We start from the raw sequence: 23,313 nt of genomic DNA, 5'->3' as shown, positions 1-23,313 counted from the left end.
GGAGAGGTTGAGGAAGATGGCTCCAGCAGCAGCACGACGGCGTGGTGGTGGTGGAGCTGCAGTACTCCGGCAGGGCTTCGCCAAGCACTATGGAGGAGGAGGATGTGTTGGAGAGGGAAAGGGAGGCATCAAAGATGTGGTATGAGAGGCCCTCCTTTCCCCACTATATATAGGGAGTCCAAGGGGGGGCGCCGGCCCTAGGAGATCCAATCTCCTAGGGGGGGTGCGGCCAAGGGAGGAATCCCTCCTCCCCAAGGCACCTAGGAGGTGCCTTCCCCTTTTGGGACTCTTCCCTCCTTGAACCCTAGGCGCATGGGCCTCTTGGGGCTGGTGCCCTTGGCCCATGTAGGCCAAGGCGCACCCCCTACAGCCCATGTGGCCCCCTGGGGCAGGTGGCCCCACCCGGTGGACCCCCGGGACCCTTCCGGTGGTCCCGGTACAATACCGGTGACCCCGAAACTTGTCCCGATGCCCGAAATAGCACTTCCTATATATAATTCTTTACCTCCGGACCATTTCGGAACTCCTCGTGACGTCCGGGATCTCATCCGGGACTCCTAACAACATTCGGGTTACTGCATATACATATCCCTACAACCCTAGCGTCACCGAACATTAAGTGTGTAGACCCTACGGGTTCGGGAGACATGTAGACATGACCGAGACGACTCTCCGGTCAATAACCAACAGCGGGATCTGGATACCCATGTTGGCTCCCACATGCTCCTCGATGATCTCATCGGATGAACCACGATGTCGAGGATTCAAGCAACCCCGTATACAATTCCCTTTGTCAATCGGTATGTAACTTGCCCGAGATTCGATCGTCGGTATCCCAATACCTCGTTCAATCTCGTTACCGGCAAGTCACTTTACTCGTACCGTAATACATGATCCCGTGACCAGACACTTGGTCACTTTGAGCTCATTATGATGATGCATTACCGAGTGGGCCCAGTGATACCTCTCCGTCACACGGAGTGACAAATCCCAGTCTTGATCCGTGTCAACCCAACAGACACTTTCGGAGATACCCGTAGTATACCTTTATAGTCACCCAGTTACGTTGTGACGTTTGGTACACCCAAAGCACTCCTACGGTATCCGGGAGTTACACGATCTCATGGTCTAAGGAAAAGATACTTGACATTGGAAAACTCTAGCAAACGAACTATACGATCTTGTGCTATGTTTAGGATTGGGTCTTGTCCATCACATCATTCTCCTAATGATGTGATCTCGTTATCAATGACATCCAATGTCCATAGTCAGGAAACCATGACCATCTGTTGATCAACGAGCTAGTCAACTAGAGGCTTACTAGGGACATGTTGGTGTCTATCATTCACACATGTATTACGATTTCCTGATAACACAATTATAGCATGAATAAAGACAATTATAATGAACAAGGAAATATAATAATAATCCTTTTATTATTGCCTCTAGGGCATATTTCCAACAAGAAGCAGCTTCTACTGTCGGAGAGTGCTGCTGCCGCGTCTGGTTGCGCAGATCTGAGTCGTCGCCGCCGCCGGTGCTAAGAACAAAGGGAGTGCTTATCCTAGAGCTAGTGGTGACCGAGTAAATGGAGCAGTGAGGCTAGATTTGGTGTCACCCCGCCTCAGCGGATTTGCATCTCCCGCCATCTTCACTCGATTTCGCCTTGCATGTGCATCCAGGGCCGGTCCTGACATTTGAGGGCTCGGGGCGACACAAGAATTGGGGGCCCTTAGCCTTAATGTAATCATTAAAATAATGACATATAATCTATATAGTAAAAACACTTAAGATGCATCTAAAACCGATATTTATAATAAATAGCTTATATATATTATCTAATTTTTGCTAACATTTGATAGATGCAAAGTCATTGATGATCATACCAATATCCATATCTTCTAACAATTTGTACATGAATAACAAACTTTTGCTAGAGGCATCTGTTAGATAATAGTACATCTCTCAGTCCTAATAAATGACAGAATTGTAAAATACAATAAAATTAGAATTTAGAACTAAACATACATTTGCTATATGCGGTACACATCCATTCAGTATTTAAGATGATGGAAATTACACACACCTTGAGGACTTAGCTTTTTAGGAATGGTCGAACTAGCGAACTAGCAGGAGCAGCCAGAAGGATTTGAACGAAGCAAGGACTGGACCGGTAGCGGTAGAGAGGACAGCAGGGGCCGTTCACCGTCCTTCAATGTCTCTAGAGGGCGGCAGCGAATTGTTGAACACATGCTGTCTGCCATGGTGGCTAGTGGTGGCTTTGGATGAGGGTTATTTGGATACTGAATTTTGGGGTCGGTGAGACAGATAAGGAGAACGAGGAGGCGAGGATCCAGGTAGGAGATCGGAGAGTGGAAGTTCGTCCAGCGCATGCATGGAGATCATGGCGATAATCTAGCGATTGCAACTTTTTCTTTTTTTTAGCTTGCGGTCAATGGGATATCTGCTACGTCTTTCTTTTGTTAAGGCAAATCTGCTACGTGCGTACATGTGCCTGCCTCCTCCTCGGGCCAGCAATGGGCTACTTGCGTATGTGTACCTGGCGGGGGGGGGGGGGGGGGTGTGGGGGGGGGGGGGGGGGGGGGCTTTGGGTTGGGGGGGGCGGGGCGGCCGCCCCCTCTGCCCTCCCTCAGGGCCAGCCCTGTGTGCATCCCTTTTGCGCCGCACTCAGCCTGATTCGCTGGAAACTATCGATTTGAGAGTTTCCAGCGAGCTAGACTCTAGGCTGCTTTAACGTTCTTGCCGATGCGAGCCAGCCCGCACCGTTTGCAACCAAACACGTTTTTCCTAGCCCAACTCGGCCTTGTTGGAGATAGTGCGGGCAACCAAACATGCCCAATATAAGGAGATAAATTTTGTGGCTGTGCCTAGTACTCCCTCCGTCCCAAAATAAGTGACTCAATTTTTTGGGACGGAGGGAGTACTACATAGCAGTTCGGTAGTACTTTTCGGAGTGCAGCAGAGTAGAGTTTGTGGGCGGGTAACTGGTTTGGTAGAAATCAAAATGTGTGAGAGGGGGGGAAGGAAAAGGAGGGGAGGGGAGGGAATGAGACGCGCGTGTGGTTGGACTTGTGTGACGGGGGCGACCGAGGAAAGCGGGCGCAGCTGGGGCCACAGGCCAATGATGATGCCCCCGGGCGGTTACTGGAGTGGAAGTGAACTTACGCCACTATAATCACCACACGCTCGAATAACCAGTTGCATTATTACTGTAAAAAAAAGCTCGCTGGTTTTGTTGGGCAACAAACGAGTAGTAATAATCAATCAATCAAGCTAGAAAACGAGTATATAATCAATCAATCACAAGTCCAAGCCCCGATTAGAGTGCACGCGCGCGGCACACGTCCGAGCGGGAGCAGGAGCGATCGATTGCCTCCGATGGGATGGATCCGTGGCGAGGCCGTGCGCGCGTGACTGCACTGCATGCCGCTAGCTGGCATTTACCACGCTCCACCACCGCTGCCTGCTTGCAACAGGGGGAAGGAAGGAAGGAAAAGGCGGTTGGTTTACTTATGCCGCCGCGGCCGCGCAGTCGTCGCCAAAAGCTCCCGCCCTCGCCATCCCCGGGCCCCGCACTCCAGCGACCGTCGCCGTCCCCCTCCCGCATGGTCAGCGCCGCGACGGCGCTGGCCGGGTGGCCGTTCCGTCCGCTACACTGTCCTGCCAAACGCCTCTCTCTCTCTCTCCTCTGCGCGACCGAATCTCTCTCCCTCTCTCTCTCTGCAGGCCACAGCACAGCACACGATACGATCTGCCCCTGCCACAAGTCTCACACACACACACACACGTCCCTCGCTTTACACCCTTCCTTCTCTCTCTCTCTCTCTCTCCCTACGTAGCAAGAAAGATCCTGCACGCACCCTCCCCGTCGCTCCCTCCCCCTATTTAACCAACCGCGGCCACCGGAGATCGATCGGTCCATCCATCGATCGGGGCGGACGGCCGGGGAGAAACCCAGCCCAGAACCCCAGCTCCTCTCCAGCCGCCCGCCATGACCTAGCCAAAACCCCAACCCTTTCAGATCCATCCATCCATCCATCCGCCCAGTTCGTCGCACGCCCGCCCGCCCCTTTGATTTATTTTAATTATTTCTCCTCCCCACCGAATCTCGCCGCATTCCGTACGGCCCTATATATTTCCTCCCCTCCCCTCGCCGCCGATCCGCCACGCAGCCGCGCGCGCGCGCCTCCTCCAGCAGCGGCGCGGTCCACGGTGAGTGGTGTTCGTCTCCAGGCTTTTTCGAGCACGCGTGTCTCTCGTGTTCGTCTGCGTTTCTGCTGTTTCCGGGGTGCTAGATCCGTTCTTCGGTCCTCGTGCGCAGCATCGGTCTGTGGTTTTCAAAAGCGCCCACGTAATTTTCCCTGTGGTCTCTTGCGTGTTTCGGTCGTCGGCGGCCTGCGAGCATGGCGCAGCAGCGGAGATCAGCTCGTACCGCGCTGCGCGGCTCCATGGCAGGCCCAAAGCCGCTTTTATCTGCCTGCAAAAGTGTCGTGTTTTTGGCTTCCATTTCGGTTGGCTTTTTCCGCTGCTTTTCGAGGCCTTCCCCTCTTTTCTTCTGCCTTCGCAGCGGCGTCAGCCAGGAACCACCACATGCGCTGCTGCTGCTCGACGCAATGCCTTCGTCGCTCCACAATTCGCGTCGCCCATCGTTTAGCCTGTATTTTGAAATTTTGACCCGACGTGTTTTGGGACATCTACCCGATTTTTCCGCATGCTTTTCTGTTTGGGTCGGTAATGGCAGCAAGGAGCATCGGCTAGGGTTCTACTCTTCGATCTGATTCCTTTTAATTCTTCGATTCGATGGGCAAGCTTTCGCAGTTCTATTCGCGTGCGCCGATCTTGGATGGATCGGCGTGTGGTTAATTCGTGCGCTTTTGTTCTTGCGGCAGACAACGCGGAGGCAGATGGACGCGGAGGCGGTGAGGACCACTCCTCCGTGCGCGGCTCAGACGCAGGACTCCCCCATGGTACGTGCGTGCGTGCCTACCTACGTACCTGAAGATCACCAGCTTTTCTTTTGCCAGTCCGGTTTGCTTTTGCCTTTTTGTTCGTCTCTGGGGCAATCTGTTGGATCTGTCTACCTTTTAATCAATATATACTGTCTGTGTGTGTGTGTGTGTGTGTGTGTGTGTGTGTGTGTGTGTGTGTGTGTGTGTGTGTGTGTGTGTGTGTGTTAACGTTACGTTTGATACGACGGGATGTTTTATGCATGTGCCCCCGACCACGGTGTCTGTAGTGTCAGTTTGTTACATCAGCAGCGAAGTGGTAGATGGATCACTAGTTGCCCAGTTGTGATTCCACAATTTTGGTGTTGCTAAATGTGCATACCGCACATGGCTCCGCCACGCCACGAGCTTGAACCAGCTCGTGCGTCGTCGGGTGTGCTTCCATTCGGGCACACTAGTTGCCCAGTTAGTTCCGTGTTAATGCGTTCTCGCTTAATTAATTAACTTACGAAATTTATGTACGTACGTGTTGCCCAAGTTAGTAGGCATCTAAAAAGTAGAATCGGAGTCTGGATTGCATTCCGGATGGAAAAGATGGAAGGGCTACTAGTGCGTGGTACTGATCCGGATCCTCATGCTAAACGGAATGTGATTTGCAAATTAAATGAACAGAATTCTGTTGAAAAGCATTAATTAATGTTGCTAACTGGAGTTGTAGGGGTAGTTGCTAATTAAATATGCTCCTGTTTGCTGTTAATTAAGGTGAGGTCTCATGTCATTATGATGGTCTGTTGATGATGCATGCACCAGTAGTACATTTTGGGTGCAACTGATCCTTGAACAGCTGACACCTGTGAAGTGCAGTGCTAAATCTGCTTTAGAGTACACTGAAAAAACAAAGATTGAAAGTAGCTTGCTCAGCTAGTGCCACTTTCAGCAACTTTTTGTTGATTTTTCTGGATCCATTTGTTATTGGTGCAACTAGAAATGATGTTTTCTCAATTCGTCCCGAATACTTATGTTGCGGATGCTTGCATGGCTAAAACTAGTACTGTAGTTCGATTTCAGTTGTCATTGTCCAAAGTCTGAAAATGTGTCCAAGACTAAATATTGGCTACACACATACCCCAAATATGGAGCAGATGAGACTAACCACACAGTACACAATAGCCAGTATCTGCGATTTGTTAGATTATCCAACAAGAACAGGAAACAAATTATTCTGAAGGTACAATGTGGTGTTGAAACGTGTTTCTCTTTAACATGACTGGGTCTTCCCATCACACACGTCCACCCCCCAAAGCATTTCCATTTCAGTCCCACTGTTCTCCTTGTTTCTCTTTATTTACACGAATCATGCATCTGTCTCACCTGTTCTGGCTGTACAACCTTTTGCAGAGGCCACAGGTGCCCAGGTTCTACTACAAGAAGAGGCCTGCAGGCCACAACAGAACTGGCAAGGATGATAGCAGCCCCAAGATCCAACCGCCCAGCTCGCCCGTGAGCAGGCAGAGCCTGTCAACCTCTGCCATCCCCACCTATCATGCTGGTGAGTGAGCAATGCTGGTCTCGGACATGGAACGTTTGTGCAATCCTCCACTAATTCCTGTTCATGCCAAGTTGCTGAAATTGGTTTTCACCTGGTGATTTGGTCTGGTCAGCAGGAGGGTTCTACGAGATCGACCACGGCATGCTGCCCCCCAAATCTCCAATCCATCTCAAGTCCATACGCGTGGTTAAGGTAAGAATTCTATCTTCTCTTCTGTCACTTTTCACCGTGCAACGCTGGTGGCTCTAGAGAGAGTGAGAGTGCGCCTCACTGTCACTGTTTCTTGGAGTACGAGGTGTTTGATCTGGCTTGTTTCTGATGTGATCTCCGGCTGTGTGTGTAGGTGAGCGAGTACACGAGCCACGACATCACTGTGAGCTTCCCGTCCCTCCTGGCGCTGCGGAGCTTCTTCTCCTCGTTCCGGGTGCCCAGCTCCGGGCCAGAGCTTGACGAGCGCTTCGTCATGAGCAGCAACCACGCCGCGCGCATCCTGCGCCGCCGGGTGGCCGAGCAGGAGCTCGAGGGCGAGATGCACCAGGACAGCTTCTGGCTTGTCAACCCCTGCGTCTTCGACTTCAGCGCGTCATCTGGCCCAGCAACGGCACAAGACGCGCTGTCGTCGCCTGAAGCTCCACCGGCTCCGCCCAAGGCGCCGGCGGTCACCTCCTGCCTCCTCGCCACCCTCAAGTGCGATGGCACCGGGTGGGGCGTGCGGCGCCGCGTCAGGTACATTGGCCGGCATCGCGATGTTGCCAAGGAGACCAGCATCGGCGGCTACGAAACAGAGGCCAGCGTCAAGGAGCTGCAGCGCCCGGCGCAGGAAGATGACAGGAGGAGGAGCTCAATCAGAGCCAAGAGGAAGCGGGAAGAAGCAGAGGGAAGCAAGGACAAGCCCGGCAACCCGGCGAAGAAGAAGAAAAGCAAGGCATACAAGAGCCCCAAGAAGCAGAAGAGGCGCCACGTGGAGTCAAGAGACGGCGACCCTCGGCGCGGCAAGGACCGGTGGTCGGCCGAGCGGTACGCGGCGGCGGAGAGGAGCCTGCTCGAGATCATGCACTCCAGCGGCGCCACCCTCGGCGCCCCGGTGATGCGGCAGGCGCTGCGGGAGCAAGCCCGCAAGCGCATCGGCGACACCGGCCTCCTGGACCACCTGCTCAAGCACATGGCCGGAAGGGTGCCCGATGGCAGCACGGACCGGTTCCGGCGCCGTCACAACGCGGATGGCGCCATGGAGTACTGGCTGGAGCCAGCCGAGCTGGCTGAGGTGCGCCGGCAGGCCGGCGTGGCTGATCCGTACTGGGTACCGCCACCCGGGTGGAAGCCCGGTGATGACGTGTCCCCAGCTGCCGGTGATCTCCTGATTAAGAGGCAGACGGAGGAGCTCGCTGAGGAGCTCAATGATGTCAAAAGGTATCCATTTTTTCTGACTACCATCGCTGTTTCCTCCTGCAGTAGAGCAAATTATTTGATTTCCAACATTGTTCCCCTTCTTGGTGATGTCAAGGAACATGGAGCAGCTGAGTTCTAACATGGTGGAGCTGGGCAAGGAAGCGAAATCTGAGGCTGAAAGAGCTTACAGTTCATGGAAGGTAACCATGCATGTCCTTCATATTAAAATAAGATCCTGTCGATTTCCCTATCCAAGCATTTCCCTCTGTTCCTCTTTTCTGTACTTCTGAGGAAAGGTGATTTCAAAAATACAAAGTTTTATTGCTGCATCAAACACACAAAGTTCTCTTGCGGGATCAAACACACAAAGTTTACAACATGATTTACCCCACATCTCCCAACCACCCAAAGAAGGAAGTTTGCAGTTTCTTCAGTTGATCAAATGTTATTATGCAGTGTTAGCCCAGATTATGTGTTTTCTGAATTTTCTTATGGGTATAATGGAAACCTGGGACCTGTAGATACTTCCCTCTTTAGTTCTTTCTCAGTTTATGAAGGTGCATATATGTGAAGAAACTGCCTACATTGTGAGGAAAAAAATCATTCTTGAACATAACCCTTTTGGAACTGCACTTCTGATCATCTTTAATCTGGTCTCCCAACTAACAATGTATAACAAGGTGTTAAGCACATACTTAGTTTTTAATTAAGAATTTGGTTTCATTGTTTCTGGTCTACTCTTTACTATATCTAAGCCACTCCTTTGCTTGTTTTGTTTCTCAGGAAAAGTACCAGAAGGTGGTTAAGGCAAATGAAAAGCTAGAGAAGCAGGTGTCGTCTTTGAAGGTAATTAAGTGCCTTCAGAAATTCTAACAGTTCATCCCAGACTAAGCAAAATGTACATGTTAGTGTTAGTTTTTTCAGAGAATTTAGCATTAGTTGATCACCATTTTGATCCTTTTTAAAACTATATAGCTATATATATGCACATTGGTCAGCATTTGTTAGCTGCAAGTAAATATATGACCTTTGCATTGTTGAATTACAGGACACCTACGAGAATGTGGTTCAGAAACACAGTAAGTTAAAGAAGGAGGTGCGGTCACTGAAGGTACACTCATGTTGCTAACTGAATTTCCACTATTTGCATACCACCATTGCATTGTGATACCTATCTATCTAACTAGGCCATGAAGGTTCTTAAGAATGTCTTTATTCAGTCAACATGTTCTCTGGCTATTCTGCTCTGCAGTTCATTCTGACAGTTCTTCTTTTTCCTTTCAGGATAAGTATGACTTTGTAGTTGAAAAGAATGATAAGCTGGAGGAGCAGATGGCTTCTCTCTCTAGCTCCTTCCTGTCTTTGAAGGTAGGTAGCACAGTAGCAGAGCCCTCTCTTGCATACTCTGCACAGAATTACTGAACTCTGTCCTAGGCTATCTGTGTTCCTGGACTAAATAGTTGTGTTCCATTTTGACTACACAGGAGCAATTTCTGTTGGCAGAGAAGCTGAAGAGTACTGGAATGGAGGAGGTGGCTGTTGTGGGACAGAACGAGGGCAGGCGGGCGCTAGACTTTGGTGGTGGTGAGCAGAGCCAGAGCCAGAGCCAGAGCCAGATCAGGCAGCGTTCAGATGTTACCGCCGTCGAGAAGAGGACGGCGAGGAAGAGCAGCTTCCGCATCTGCAAGCCACAGGGCACGTTCCTGTGGCCAAGCAGCAGCGGCACGGACATGAGCGGGAGCGGGGGAGGCAGCAGCGGCATCAGCATGGACCACCACCAGCTCCCCCGCATCGGCCGTGCCACGGCAGTTGAGGTGGTGATGGCGGAGGAGCAGGCGATGCTGGGGGCGGGGGACTACTTCTCCACGCCGCCATCGGCGTCCTCCACCACCAACGCCGGCAAGCTGCTGGCCCTGCCCAGCCCCAGGTCACCCCTCCAGCCACAGCCTCTCTTCACCGCAGGGTTCACCGTCCCGGCCTTGCACCCCTTCGCCGGCCTCACCTTGCGCCACATGGTCAGTAGTACACTTGCCTCTTCGTTTCTTATTCTTCCCGCCAAATCAAAGGCAGCAAGCTGACGCTGATCGATCAATGATTGTTGTGTTTGCTTGCTGTGCGCGCGCAGGATTCGCCGTCGTCGCCCTGCGGTGCTAGTCTGTTGCAGCAGGGGGGGAGGAGGATGGCCATGCCCAACCTGGAGGCCGGAGGGATGAGCACCGTGGGCACGGACCTGGCCCTCGCCACTCCCTCCTACTGCTGAAGCTCAGCTCCTTCCCTTCCCCTCCCCTGCATACGGTACGGTGATCATCATAGGTTAAGATAAAAACTGCACAAACACATAGAGAGGATAAGATAAAACCAAAAAAAAAAAGAGAGATAGATTAACGAAAGTGAGAAACAAGTTACTACATGGTCTCGGCGGTTCTCGATTACAGTCAGTCAGTCAGTCAGTCAGTCGCACCTTGGTTACAGTCCAATAGCAGCAGTTTGCAATTTATTCGTCGTCAAAAAAGTTTCTAGTTGGTGTCGAGGATGGATGTATTGCCTTGCCGGAAACGTGACTTTGGTTGGTGGTTCGCCAACGAATATGTCTTTCTGTTGCTACCTTCGACTGCCCTTTTTGTGACACGTTTCAAATGGAATGGAATGTGTGTTTTGTGGGCGAGGGCTCCATATCTATATATAGACTTCATATCATTCTGATTTATTTTTCATTTCCTGCTGAACAGCTATATTCTCGAGTGTGACACCGTGCATATCTGGTCGATCACACATTCACACCTAGTAGGTCGTTTGAATTCTACTATGTAGGAACACCGATAAACTCGCTGTCTGACTATATCTTACTCTTCTATGTAGACCTCAAAATGACATTACCGCTAGCCCTCCATCCTAAAAATTATAGTGGTGTAGATCCTCGAAATATTTCAGGGTGTCACGTGAGCATACAAATTATAAAAATCATCATCCAGGTCTTCAAAGTGCAATAAGAGTCACCTCGTTTTTGCCTTATCGCTTTGATTTTTAGCATTTAGCACCTTCTCACTACAAAATGAATCTGTTTATACACCTCTCGTGCTCGCACACCTTCACAAGTTTGCTGTCGCGCTTGCCTAATTCGCATTGGTTGTTAACATCGACGTTGCGACCAAGTGGAGGGTGCCTCGAACAACCGCATCTTCGACATGTTTGTGGCTGAAAGGATCGAAATGACCCGAGGGGATGAATAACAACAATTGTAAATTTTAATTAATTATTAGTAACTTTAGGCCATACGGACTATAAAGGTGTGCATAAACTCGCTACAGTGAGGTAAGCAAAACCGATAAGATGAATGCAACAACATGTAGTGAATGCAAGGTCAAGTGACGAAAATAAACCACAACTAAAGAGCTGGGGTTAGGGATAACTAGAGACTCTAGAGACGAGGATGTATCCCAATGTTACTTCCTTGGAGGGAAGCTAATCGTTGTTGGAGAGATGGGTGTTACCATAAAGACTCACCCCTATTCTCCTTGAGATATCGCAATGAATGTGTTTCTCAACAACTAGTGGTAACCCTCAAGGCGGCCTCCAAACCTTCACAAACGTTGAAGAAGATCACAACTTGATTTCTCACCGGGGACTCCTACCGCCCAGGGGTCTCTAACCTACAAGAATAAGAAGACCCATCAAGGAAACTAGGGTGGGTCAACTTTTGGTTGTGGAAGTGTAGATAGAGCACTTCTCTTTCACTTCCCAAAAATTTTGAGTGAAAGGGGAGGGATATCTCCAAGTAATTTGAGCAAGTATAATGAATGCGAGAGAGAGGGGAGTTGTCACCTTCTTCGTGGGAAAGAAGGGAGGGGGGGTATTTATAGCTAGGGCAGGTATTTATAGTTAATCCCCATATCCAACTGTTACGACACATTTTCTACGTGGGTCGGAAGTTTCAGGTAGGGACGGAAGTTCTGGGGAAGTTCCAGGTAGGGCCAGAAGGTCCGGGGTTTACAAAGATTTTGCACCAAAAGTCCAACCTCTCTTAATGCATGGACGCTCAGCGCTCGGAAGTTCTTAGAAGGTTCCGAGGTATCCACAAAGTTTGTTTGCGATGTAAACTCTCCTAGTCCGACAGAACCTGACCAAAAGCTGCCTCAGATGTTCCTAGCTATTTGGAATATGTGCGTTAAGAGCTGATTCAAGGGCCCTCTCTCTCTCTCTCACTCAGATTTTAGGCATGACTTTGAGTGCATTTTTGTATGTGTGCATGTAGTTGATTTTCACAATATGTTCAAGATGCATCCCGTCTTAACAGTATGGTTGCCTTATACGTACCCAATAGTATAAAATATAAAAATCATCAAAATAGAATTGTTCCATTGAACCTAGGCTATTTTTTTTTGAGGGTGGCTATTTTTTTCTTTGAAATGTCAAAGATTGCCCCCTATTTCGCACAGGAATAGGAATCCATTCCTACAAACTAAAGAACTTCAAATATTTCTTTTCTTTTACAAAACTACTATCCTTTTTCGACAAAATTCCTGTAAGCAAGCTTTGGTTTTTATTTTATTTCTCTCTCTTTTGAGATTTTTCTTGAGGGGTCTCTTTTGAGATATAGGAGCACCTTTACGTTGCTGCCAAGTTTGGTGGATCAAGCGAATCAACCTGTGATTGAGTTGGTTATGTGGACAGTGATATCCCCAACCCATCAGGGTTCAAATCATGATGGGTTGCGCATACACTTACCCTTTTGGATTTATTTGAGGATTTCCGGCGATGCGCTTTCAGTGGGAGGAGACGTTCCCGTCGACGACGAGGCGCCTACGGTGACTTCGTAAATCTCAAGATGATATGCCGGCTTAGTCTTTCGGAGGTGCTCATAGGGATAGGGTGTGCGTGTGTGTGTTCATAAGGGTAAGTGTATGCGCGTGTATATGAGCGCTTATGTCTGTACTGATGCTAAAAAAAAGTTTGGTGGATCAAACTTGAGCGCCAAGTTCCTTCGGACCGGGGCCAGAGCCACTTTGCATCCGACCGGTATACCCCTTTGCCCCTAAAACTATTCAGTATTTACGGTCAGATTGCCACTAGGAGACAATCGTTTCGGTCCGCTCCTCCTCTCCCGCAGGGACAAATCCCCTCGTCCCGACACGACCGCTAGGGTTTCTCCCCGCCGCCGCCGCCGCTCCTCTGCCGCCGCCCGTCCGCCCGGATCAGCCTCCCTCCCCAAACCCGCGTCACCCGTCGCCGTCGCCGGCTTCCTCGCCGCCCCCACGTTCCCCTAGCCCAGGTTAATTAGCACCACCTCCCACCGCGATGGCGGCGGCGGAGAGCACGGCGCTGCCGGCGGACCCCCGGCGCGTCCGCAACACGTGCATCCTGGCGCACGTCGACCACGGGAAGACCACGCTGGCGGACCACCTCGTGGCCTCCTGCGGCGACGGCCTCCTCCACCCCAGGCTCGCCGGCCGCCTCCGCTTCATGGACTACCTCGACGAGGAGCAGCGCCGGGCCATCACCATGAAGTCCGCCGCCGTGCTCCTCCGCTACGGCGACGGCCCCGCCGCGTACCGGGTCAACCTCATCGACTCCCCGGGCCACATCGACTTCTGCTCCGAGGTCTCCTCCGCCGCGCGCCTCTCCGACTCGGCGCTCATCCTCGTCGACGCCGTCGAGGGCGTCCACATCCAGACCCACGCCGCGCTGCGCCAGGCCTTCCTCGAGCGCCTCCGCCCCTGCCTCGTCCTCAACAAGCTCGACCGCCTCATCACCGAGCTCCACCTCACCCCCGCCGAGGCCTATACGCGCCTGCACCGCATCCTCGCCGACGTCAACTCCATCTACTCCGCGCTGCGCTCGCACTCCTACTTCTCCGTCCTCGCGTCCCTCGAGGACCAACCGTCCTCCAGCTCGTCAGCCTCGCCGGACGATCTCCCGGACGATGCTGATGACGACGAGGAGGACGCCTTCCAGCCCCAAAAGGGCAATGTCGTCTTCGCCTGCGCCCTCGATGGCTGGGGCTTCCGCATCCACCACTTCGCAGAGTTGTACGCCACCAAGCTTGGCGCCAGCGCCTCTGCTTTGCTGAGAGGGTTTTGGGGGCCGCGATACTTGGACAAAAAGGTGGATAAGAAGGGTAAGAAGAATTTTATGATTGTGGGAAAGAAGGCGGTGGAGGGTACTGACCGGGAGCCCATGTTTGTGGAGTTCATTCTGAAGCCCCTATGGAAATTGTATGAGGGAGTGCTGGGGCAGGACGGGGAGATAGTTCAGAAGGTCATTAACAACTTCAAATTGAACATTCCGCAGCGGGAGCTGCAGAACAAGGACCCAAAGTTAGTTTTGCAGTCTGTGATGAGCCGGTGGCTGCCGCTGGCAGATGCAGTGATGGCAATGGTGGTCGAATGCACTCCTGACCCTGTTGTCGCTCAAGGGGCCAGGGTTGCAAGGCTTATGCCAAAGAGGGAGCTTGCAGCAGAGGATGCTGCTGATTGCGCTGAGGTTGTCTTGGAGGCAGAGAGGGTGAGAAGATGTGTGGAGACCTGTGACGCGGGTGCAGATTCACCGGTGGTGGTGTATGTGTCCAAGATGTTTGCGGTGCCATGTAAGATGTTACCACCGAAGGGGGTGCACGGTGAGTTGTTGAACCACCAGGATGCAAGTGAATCAGAGGAGTGTTTTATGGCATTTGCGAGAGTGTTCAGCGGGGTTCTTCATGCAGGGCAGAAGGTTTTTGTGCTGTCGGCATTGTACGATCCACTGAAAGGGGATGCAGTGCAGAAGCATGTACAGGAGATTGAGCTGCAATACTTGTATGAAATGCTGGGACAGGGCTTGAGGCCAGTTGCCAGTGTGAGTGCTGGGAATGTGGTTGCAATTCAGGGCCTTGGGCAGCATATATTGAAGAGTGCCACATTGTCATCCACCAAGAATTGCTGGCCCTTCTCAAGTATGATGTTCCAGGTGTCTCCGATGCTTAAGGTTGCAATTGAGCCCGCCAACCCGACGGATCTGGGAGCTCTTGTTAAAGGGATCAAGCTTCTTAACCGAGCAGACCCATTTGTTGAGTACACTGTCACGCACAGGGGTGAACATATCCTTGCCGCAGCTGGGGAGGTTCATTTGGAGCGGTGCAAAAAGGATCTGGAGGAAAGGTTTGCAAAGGTTAAATTGGTCGTTTCGGACCCCCTGGTCTCCTTTAAAGAGACGATCGAAGGAGAAGGTGCTGGCTTATTGGAAGGCTTGAAGGCTCCGCATGCATTTGTTGAGAGGACTACTCCAAACGGGAGATGCACTGTGAGAGTTCAGGTCCTAAGGCTTCCCAATGCTCTGACCAAGGTCCTCCAAGAAAGTGATCAATTGCTTGGTCAAATAATGGAGGGGAAAACAGCAAAGAGGAATGTAATGTTAAACCCACAAATTTCTCAAGATGATTGTGATTCTGTTGCGATGCTTAGGCAGCGCATGGTCAGTGCCATAGACAGTGAATTGGAAGCCATTTCTGAGCAAGTGGATAAAGAAAAACTTCAGAAGTGTAGAAAGACATGGCTTGGGTACCTCAAAAGGATCTGGTCCTTGGGTCCTTGGCAGGTTGGCCCAAACTTCCTTCTCTTGCCTGATGTTGAATCAAGTGATGGTGTGATAACCATGGAAGATGGAAGGCAAGGTATTCTTGTGCGTGGTAGAGCAGATTTTTCTGAGAGATTGGGGTTTGTGAGTGGATCTGATGCTGAAGCTAACCATACTCCTGACAGCACTAAATCATCAGCAGATACTCCTGAATCGTTACATCTAGAATCTGTGGCACTAAGGAACAGCATTCTTTCAGGATTTCAGTTTGCCACGAATGCAGGGCCTTTATGTGATGAACCAATGTGGGGTCTGGCATTTATCATTGAGCCTTACATATTTGCTGACAACTCTGATGCTGCCCATCAATCTGATCAATACAACATCTTCAGTGGCCAAGTAATAACTGCAGTTAAAGAAGCATGCCGAGCAGCCGTTCTTCAGAACAACCCAAGGCTTGTCGAAGGCATGTATTTCTGTGAATTGACCACCCCGACTCAGCAACTAGGTTCAACATATGCAGTTCTTGGTAGGAGACGAGCGAAGATTTTGAAAGAAGAGATGCAAGAAGGGACTTCAGTATTTACAGTGCACGCTTACTTGCCTGTTGCCGAGAGCATTGGATTTTCTAGTCAGCTCAGGACCTTAACATCAGGTGCAGCCAGTGCGCTGCTTGTTCTTAGCCACTGGGATGCTATTCAGGAGGACCCTTTTTTCATCCCAAAGTCACAGGAGGAGATTGAAGAATTTGGAGATGGGGCAAGCATTGGGCCAAACTTGGCTAAGAAGCTTATGAATTCTGTGAGGCGGAGGAAAGGATTGCATGTTGAAGAGAAAGTTGTGGAGCATGGCACGAAACAGCGAACTCTCTCTAGGAAAACATAGTTGTACTTTTTTGTTAGGTAGGGAAACTGTATCATTGTCCCCGGTTTTGTGCTGGTAAAACTGCAATACAAGACACTATCAAATATGAAATCTATGTGACCATATGGCTTTGATTATTTTTCATTTTTACTGGTGTATGTTTTGCTCGAGAAATTATTACTGGATTGTTTTGTCACATGTGTGATACAGTATATTAGAGAATGTTTAGCTGTCTGTTATGTTATTAGTTGGTTGTGATATATTAGAGAATCGCAAATTTCACATTGTCTTTGCCGGTGTTGGTTGTGATCAGCCATGGCTCAGTTTATATATGTTATTATCTGTCGTCTTGGTGCTTATTCTATGGCATTCATTCACTTATGAAACCTTGGAGAGAGATAAGTATGTTACTAACCTATGGAGAACATCCTATGGCCTGTGTAGTGAGATGGTTTCTTTGTACCAGGAAGGAATTACTGGTGTTGTATTATTGTACTTGTTCAGGGGCATGTGCAGCTGCTGCAGCTCCTGACTGTAGGTGAATCTATGACAAACTGACAATGGAAGAATGGTAATTTTATGGGTTCGATGATGCATTTGATTGTGGAGGTGAGATAAATAAGCAGGAAAGTGTTTTCATCATTCTGTTCATTTGTGACTATTTGATACAAGTGCAAATATATTTGGTGAAGTACGCATTATATCACTAGTATAACTGAGTTTTAGTGAAGACTAAGCTATGCCTCATCTGTTGCATATCTAATGTATGTACTCCCTCCGTCCGGAAATACTTGTCATCAAAATGGATAGAAAGATTCTTTCTATCCATTTTGATGACAAGTATTTCCGGACAGAGGAAGTATTAAATAGCAACCTACCACTTAAATGCTGGCAGTATGTTCTTCTGCAAATTTCTATTGATTATGCATATCATTAGTATAATTTATGTGGAGTCAAGACATATATAATGTCATTTTATAAGCATTCCTAATCGTACTAAAGATGCCATCTCTGAGAACCCCACATGCCAATGATGGTTACATATCAACGCAGGCATTTCACCTGAGAGCTACCGCACTCTAGAATTAGTTTGAACGCAGTTCTTTGATCTTATTACTCACATGTATTCTTTTTGCGGGTTTATGCACTTGCAGCTTAGCAGAGAAGTCTATACTGAAACCCCACTGATTTGTATAAACTGATTGCATCGTGTGTTGTCTTGTCTGTGATTGCAGCCATTATCAGAGCAGGGTGGTCTTGTGTGGTGAGTGAACCATGGATATTATAGCTCTAACAGGAGGAAACTTGCCCCACGATTTTCCTTGAAACCTTGATAGGACCACAGCTACATAGAACACAGGAGTGAAACAATCCATTGTCCATCAGCTCCTTTGACAGAAACCGGATTTGCATTCTGGTTAAGACCTACTGTACTAGGGTTACCGCAGTCATGACCACATTGAGACTTCAGGTATGCATTGCTCACTGCTCCATACTAGTACATGTTTATACTTCGTTCCTTGCCCTCCTCTGTAGTCTGTAGGGGATTCAGTGAAAGCACTGCGTGCCGCTAGTTTATTAACAAAGATCTCCTTGGGATCGCTGAATTCTATGTGAAGTATGTTGCTCTTGGTTCAGCTGTTGATGGATTGACCCGTTTTTCCTCTTTCAGTTTGTCAGATAATAGCTAATTCAGTTGTGGGCTCCGTGTCGTCGGATTGCAGGATAAAGTCCGTGTGGTCGAGAGCATCCCAGTTCCATACCAAAGTGCTACTGCAATTGGTGCTTAGTTTAGGACTGTCGCTGAGTTACTTCGTCTGGACATCTTCAAAAAGAAGGTGAGATTGTCGTATTTCCTCCTGATTTTTCCCTTTTTGGCGCCTAGACTCCAGCGTTGTCAGTTTACCATCACCATGATTCAGCTTAGCCCTTTGCAATGGTTGTGGTATTCTTCATGTACATACAAGTATATGTTTTAGCAGTACCAGTAGCTTTGCGGCGAGCTACCATCTATTGCCTTGTACAAAAATTATTAGTTTCTGCCCCTGGCACCATCTGGTTTTAGTATATGTTGACTATAAACTGTTCTTTTATGTGTTTATTACAGTCAAACACTCAGCATAATAGTTACATTATCTATGTACAAAGCCGATGGCCTGCCAAAATGTGCTCCGAGAGGCAGGTAAATATGGTGGTCACAGATGCTGCAAACCCAAGGGAGCTTAGGGATGCTGCAAACTATGTAAATGTTTGAGATCACCAACGCATAAGAATGATGTTATGATTAAGGGGGGCGCCTAAATGTCAGGTAACTGAAAAAATGAGTAAATTGCAGAAAACACCGGTTTACAATTTTTTCCTTCCAGAAACCATGGATTCTTGATCAATTTTTTTTTCTTGAAACGAAGGCAAAGCTTTGCCTCATGTAATAATTAAGGAGTCGGTCAAATATTTTGCAGAAAACACTCATTGGTCTATTTGGGTATTTTTACCGTGATTATGACATGCGAGGCCCGCATTTGATGACGTGGCGTGAGGGTTCACAAAAGACGACGCTAGACTAGTCTTTTTCCAAAAAAAAGAAAGCTTCCTCCCAAAAACAAATTCCATCCTCTACCCCGATCCAATCGGGATCGGCCGTTCCCGCAGGCCACCGCCGCGGCCTGGGCAAGGTGATCGCGGCGGCGGCGGCGGAAACGCAGCACCAAGCAAGAAGACGATGCGCATCACCGGAGCAAGCAGCGTCACGCCGGCGCGCATCACAGGAGCAGAATGTCACATTTGCGGCCCGGCCACATTGTTTTTGAGCAGTGAAGAGAGCTAGCTTATTGGAGAAGCCTAAAGAAAAGGGAGTCTTGGGAATGACAGGATGCATGGTGCCGAGAAGGTTGGATCCTGTCACAGGAGCAGAATGTCACTGCAGTTTGTTTTCCTTTCCATTGTTGGGTGGTCAACTAAAAACGTGCCCTCTCTGCATCCTCGTCAGAAAAGAAAAGACCCCGTCGTGCTGCTGGCGCTCCTACGTTGTCGTGCCGCCGCCGGTTAATTAGGTTGTCGTGCCGCCGCCGGTTAATTAGGTGACCGGTCCGGCAGAAGCACGTTGCGCACCATGGTCCGTGCTGGTTGGGTTAGGGTTGGGGGATCCAGAGCAGAGGCAGCACGTGAGGACGCCGGCCCAGCAGCAAGGCAGCAACCGGAGGTGCCTGCACTGCAGGAGCACGACGCCGGCCGGCTGGCTGGCTTCTCTTCCGCGTTCCGCCAAACAGTTTGGTTTGGTTTGGCCCCGCGCGCCTGACCGTTCGGTATGAATCATCTTCTCTTTTTCGCTGGCTGCTGGATTGATGGATGGCCACTCCTCCGCTTTCCACTTTCCTTCATCCTTTTGCTCCTTTTAGCTTTTTTTTTTGAGGATTAAGCCAGCTTTATTAATCAAAGTTCACAGAAAGTGGGATACAAGATGGGTCATGGGGTTGGCCAAGCCACAGATGACGCCCCGGTCCCCTTCTAAGAGAGAATCTGGCTAGACTATATGCTTCATAATTTACAGCACGACACTCAAAGGAAAAAATGCATTGAAAAAGGGTAGCTCGAAGACTAATCTCGGACAGAATGGCACCGTACTGCCCTCTACTACCCGAGTTTATATCACAGACAACTTGCTTGCAATCGGAGGCCACAATGTAGTTGTTGATAAGAAGATCCTCTGCCAAGCACATTGCCTCCCTGCATGCAAGAGCTTCCAGACAAGCCGGATCGTCCACTCCCTCCACCACTAGGGATGAACTCCCTAGGTAATTTCCGTTTGAATCACGGCAAACTGCTGTTGCTGACCCACCTCGCCCCGGTCGTACTGCAGCGTCAATATGGATTTTTGCATACCCCGGCGGAGGCGCCTTTGGTCGCTGCGGTCCCAATGGAGCAGTAGGTGCATTTGTTTGTCTTGCTGTCGGGCGGATCACATTAAGCTCGCCACGGTATCTGTTGATGAAAGTATGTGTTGCTTGAGGACTCTGAAAAATCCCCTCATGGATCGCCTTGCGCCTCGCGTGCCAGATTGACCACAATGTAATCGACAGGAGGACAAACTCGTCATGTGTGAGGGACTCAATAAGCGCAAACAGCCATTGCTTCGCTTTAGGCTCTAACAGCCATCATTTTATGTGCAAGTTCCTCATCCACCAAAGCCCATACACATCTGGACATTGTGCATTGAATCAATGAATGTTTCCACGAATCCGGCATCCCGCATAGCCCGCAGCTGCTAGATGTCGTCATATGGCGGTGGGCTCGCACGTCCTCGGTGGGTAGGGAGTGTTTTGACAGTCTTCATAGAAACATCCGGACTTTGCCAGGAACTTCAGTTTTCCAAAGTTTCTTCCACATCCCTTCCTCTGACTGCACTGATGACGTTCCTGGTGACCCATTAAGCCATGCCTCACGGCGTTGTTTAGTTTCTGAGAGCATTCTATACGCTGAGTTAACTGAGAAGGTGCCTTTGGGCTCGAAGTTCCACGACCAGAAGTCGTCTACATTACGAGTACAGAGAGGAACGCCCATTATGATATTTGCGTCCATTGGCATGAAGACCTCGTTCACCCTTTGCTTGATCCAGGTAGCTGAAGTTGGGTCTATCAATTCTGACACAAGCTGCGGTGGGTTCGCCGAGATGCACCCATAAGGCCGGAGCATTTCTTTCCTTGGGAGCCAATTATCCGTCCATATGTTAATAGTAGCACCGTTTCCGACTTGCCGTATCAACCCCTGTTTCAAGACGTCACGGCCCTCAATTACTGCTCTTCATATTTGGCTCGGATGACCCCCCAAAGAGGCTTGCACGATATCCACATTTGGATAATATATGTTCTTTAGTAGTCTGGCACTGAGAGAGGTGGGTTCCTGCAAAAGTCGCCATGCCTGTTTTGCCAACATAGCTAGGTTAAAAAGCTCGAAATCTTTAAACCCAAGGCCACCCATGCCCTTTGGCTTCGTCATAGTTTCCCAAGATACCCAGTGTGGCTTTCTTTTGCCGTCCTTCCAGCCCCACAAAAACTTCCTGATTTGCTCCTTTTAGCTGAACGAACCAACGTGGCTTAGCCACCGTGGGCCTGGCTGGCTCTTTGGTAGAATCGTAGCCCGTCTTGGGGAGAATTTGGCGAGGGAGAAGCGGGAGTTTTTTTTCCAAGAAAGATGTTTGGCCGGCGTGACTGGCGAAACAAGGCACCCAGCAGGCAGGCAAGAACCTGCTGCGTGCTGCCAGCCACACCGCGAAAAAGAATGACCCAACCCATCGAACGGATGAACTAACCGTTTGCTTGCTGGGCACACGCCTTGCTCCCGCCGGTCAATCAACAATGCCAAAAGAGCGAAGCATCCCACAAGACAAGAGATGGATTCGATGGGAATGTCTGTGCGCCCACGTGTAACCTCTACTTGACCATGGACCGCGTTTGCGTTTGAAGAATATTACATTAGGCGTATTAGCTTTTATTCCTCCTTTCCATTTTTTAGGCATAGTAAGTTTTACATGCATTCCCAAAATGCAAGACCTCCTCCAATGCAAAGGTGCTTAGATAAGGTGCTAAGTATATTATTAAATGCCATAGCAACTCAAGTCTCCAATGCAAAGGTGCTAAGCTTTTGGGTGCAAAGCTTCATGCATTTAATTAGTTGTAGACTTAAAATTGTGCTTCCACCTTGGTACACGTGCTTAGCACCGTTTCCTTCTGGGATCACCATACTATTCTCTCTCTTCTTGAGTAGCATGCCACATCAGACTTTTTTGCTTAGTTGACAACCTTAACATCTGTTCAAGGTGAAGCATTGGGAGGGGCCTAAGACGCATGCAGCCAATTTTCTCTCTTGAGTAGTTATGGACACCTAGAGATCGTGGTCAAAGGAGACCGTACATGCCTCCCTCCTTTTTTTTCCTCAGTCGTGGATGCTTTCCTCTATGATGGCTCAACTGGTGTGCTAATTTTCGTGCTAAAACTAATACGCCTAACAATATGGGAAGGAGGGATAAAAGCATACTTCCTCCGTTTGTTTTTATAAGACATTTTAAACAACTTGCTATGAACTATTTTAAACAGTGTATGAATGAAAGCAGTAATAACCTGACAGCTGCAGCTGATCCCTGTTGGACTTGGTGCTCTCCCGGGGCCCGGAGATCAAGGAGATTCGGTCAGAGTCAGACCATGCGTTTTGGTCGCTGTCCGGGATTAACTGTCCGATTGATATCCATGTTGAAACGGTACTATTCCTTTCCCATCAGTTTCTTCTGCAGCAGAGGATTAAATCCCACGCAATTAATCCCCAAACCATTGACCATAGATTTTCTTTTCTTTTTATATACTCTGCCGGGGAGAACATATATATGTAAAGTTAGTATATGGTGTGAAATCATAATAGTATACTGTAGTTCATTAGACCACAGTGCTGCCGGATGTTCACTTTCCGGTCTGTATTTCATACTGGCTGGCTATAGTTTATCATGCAAATGATCATATTTTGCACTACCGATGAAGTTAGCTCAAAGGTTGTTGTACAAACATTTTTTTAAGTAGTTTAGATTGCTTACTATATATGCCACATGGTAGGTTGTTGTACAAACATAGTTGCGCAATAGTTACTGTCCTTGTTTGTCAAACAGTAACATATCCGACCAACTCCTAAATGTCAAATAGGAAGGATGTATTTATACTACAGTACACGTGTATTATTATGTTTAGTAAGGATGTAATTTTTACCTTTATGTAGATTATATATATACTAAAAGCATAACCCCAAAAAGGAAGGATGTAAAAACCGTACAAACTAAGGAGAATATCTTGATCCACCTCAGCGCCAAACATATCGGACATCCTAAAACCCATAGCTCTCAACGTCCATAAATATATCTTTTTTTGAACAAAAAAATCCATAAATATCTCAAGAACATCGCCTTCTAAGGACTCTTTCAAAAGCAAAATCTCTTTCAAAATCACCTTCTAGGGAAAG

General features: G+C 49.0%; 2 protein-coding genes and 1 long non-coding RNA gene across 4 annotated transcripts; all 3 read left to right on the top strand.

The window, feature by feature from the left end:
• Positions 1 to 3,773: 3,773 nt before the first annotated feature.
• On the top strand, positions 3,774 to 10,577 carry LOC125510485 (protein AMEIOTIC 1 homolog). Of its 2 annotated transcripts, none has more exons than XM_048675684.1 (11): positions 3,774 to 4,233; positions 4,911 to 4,988; positions 6,366 to 6,516; positions 6,632 to 6,708; positions 6,860 to 7,926; positions 8,021 to 8,105; positions 8,689 to 8,751; positions 8,954 to 9,016; positions 9,190 to 9,273; positions 9,390 to 9,920; positions 10,031 to 10,577. In XM_048675684.1, the coding sequence occupies exons 2-11, from the start codon at positions 4,926 to 4,928 to the stop codon at positions 10,163 to 10,165; spliced, it is 2,319 nt and encodes a 772-aa protein (XP_048531641.1). In that variant the 5' UTR covers positions 3,774 to 4,233; positions 4,911 to 4,925; the 3' UTR covers positions 10,166 to 10,577. The 2 variants fall into 2 exon arrangements, with proteins under 2 accessions (XP_048531641.1, XP_048531640.1); XM_048675683.1 differs by having other exon boundaries at positions 6,629 to 6,708.
• A 2,399-nt stretch (positions 10,578 to 12,976) lies between these two features.
• LOC125510484 (elongation factor-like GTPase 1) lies at positions 12,977 to 16,461 on the top strand. Its single transcript, XM_048675682.1, has one exon. The coding sequence runs from the start codon at positions 13,201 to 13,203 to the stop codon at positions 16,336 to 16,338; it is 3,138 nt and encodes a 1,045-aa protein (XP_048531639.1). The 5' UTR covers positions 12,977 to 13,200; the 3' UTR covers positions 16,339 to 16,461.
• A 710-nt stretch (positions 16,462 to 17,171) lies between these two features.
• Positions 17,172 to 18,862, top strand: LOC125556631. The gene is made up of 3 exons (XR_007305156.1): positions 17,172 to 17,788; positions 18,042 to 18,155; positions 18,425 to 18,862. It is a non-coding gene; the product is annotated as an uncharacterized LOC125556631 (long non-coding RNA).
• The last annotated feature ends 4,451 nt before the right edge of the window (positions 18,863 to 23,313 follow it).

Source organism: Triticum urartu, chromosome 5 (genome assembly GCF_003073215.2).
Source record: "Triticum urartu cultivar G1812 chromosome 5, Tu2.1, whole genome shotgun sequence".
Lineage (NCBI taxonomy): Eukaryota > Viridiplantae > Streptophyta > Magnoliopsida > Poales > Poaceae > Triticum > Triticum urartu.
Note: the sequence above shows the minus strand (reverse complement) of the source record. Positions and strands in the feature narration are given on the sequence as shown.

Coding starts and splice junctions, on each gene's coding strand:
- LOC125510485 (XM_048675683.1), top strand. CDS start 4,926: ATGGACGCGGAGGCGGTGAGGACCACTCCTCCGTGCGCGGCTCAGACG. Junction 6,517..6,628: donor CATCCCCACCTATCATGCTG/GTGAGTGAGCAA, acceptor TGGTCTGGTCAG/CAGGAGGGTTCTACGAGATC. Junction 9,017..9,189: donor AGGAGGTGCGGTCACTGAAG/GTACACTCATGT, acceptor TTTTCCTTTCAG/GATAAGTATGACTTTGTAGT.
- LOC125510484 (XM_048675682.1), top strand. CDS start 13,201: ATGGCGGCGGCGGAGAGCACGGCGCTGCCGGCGGACCCCCGGCGCGTC.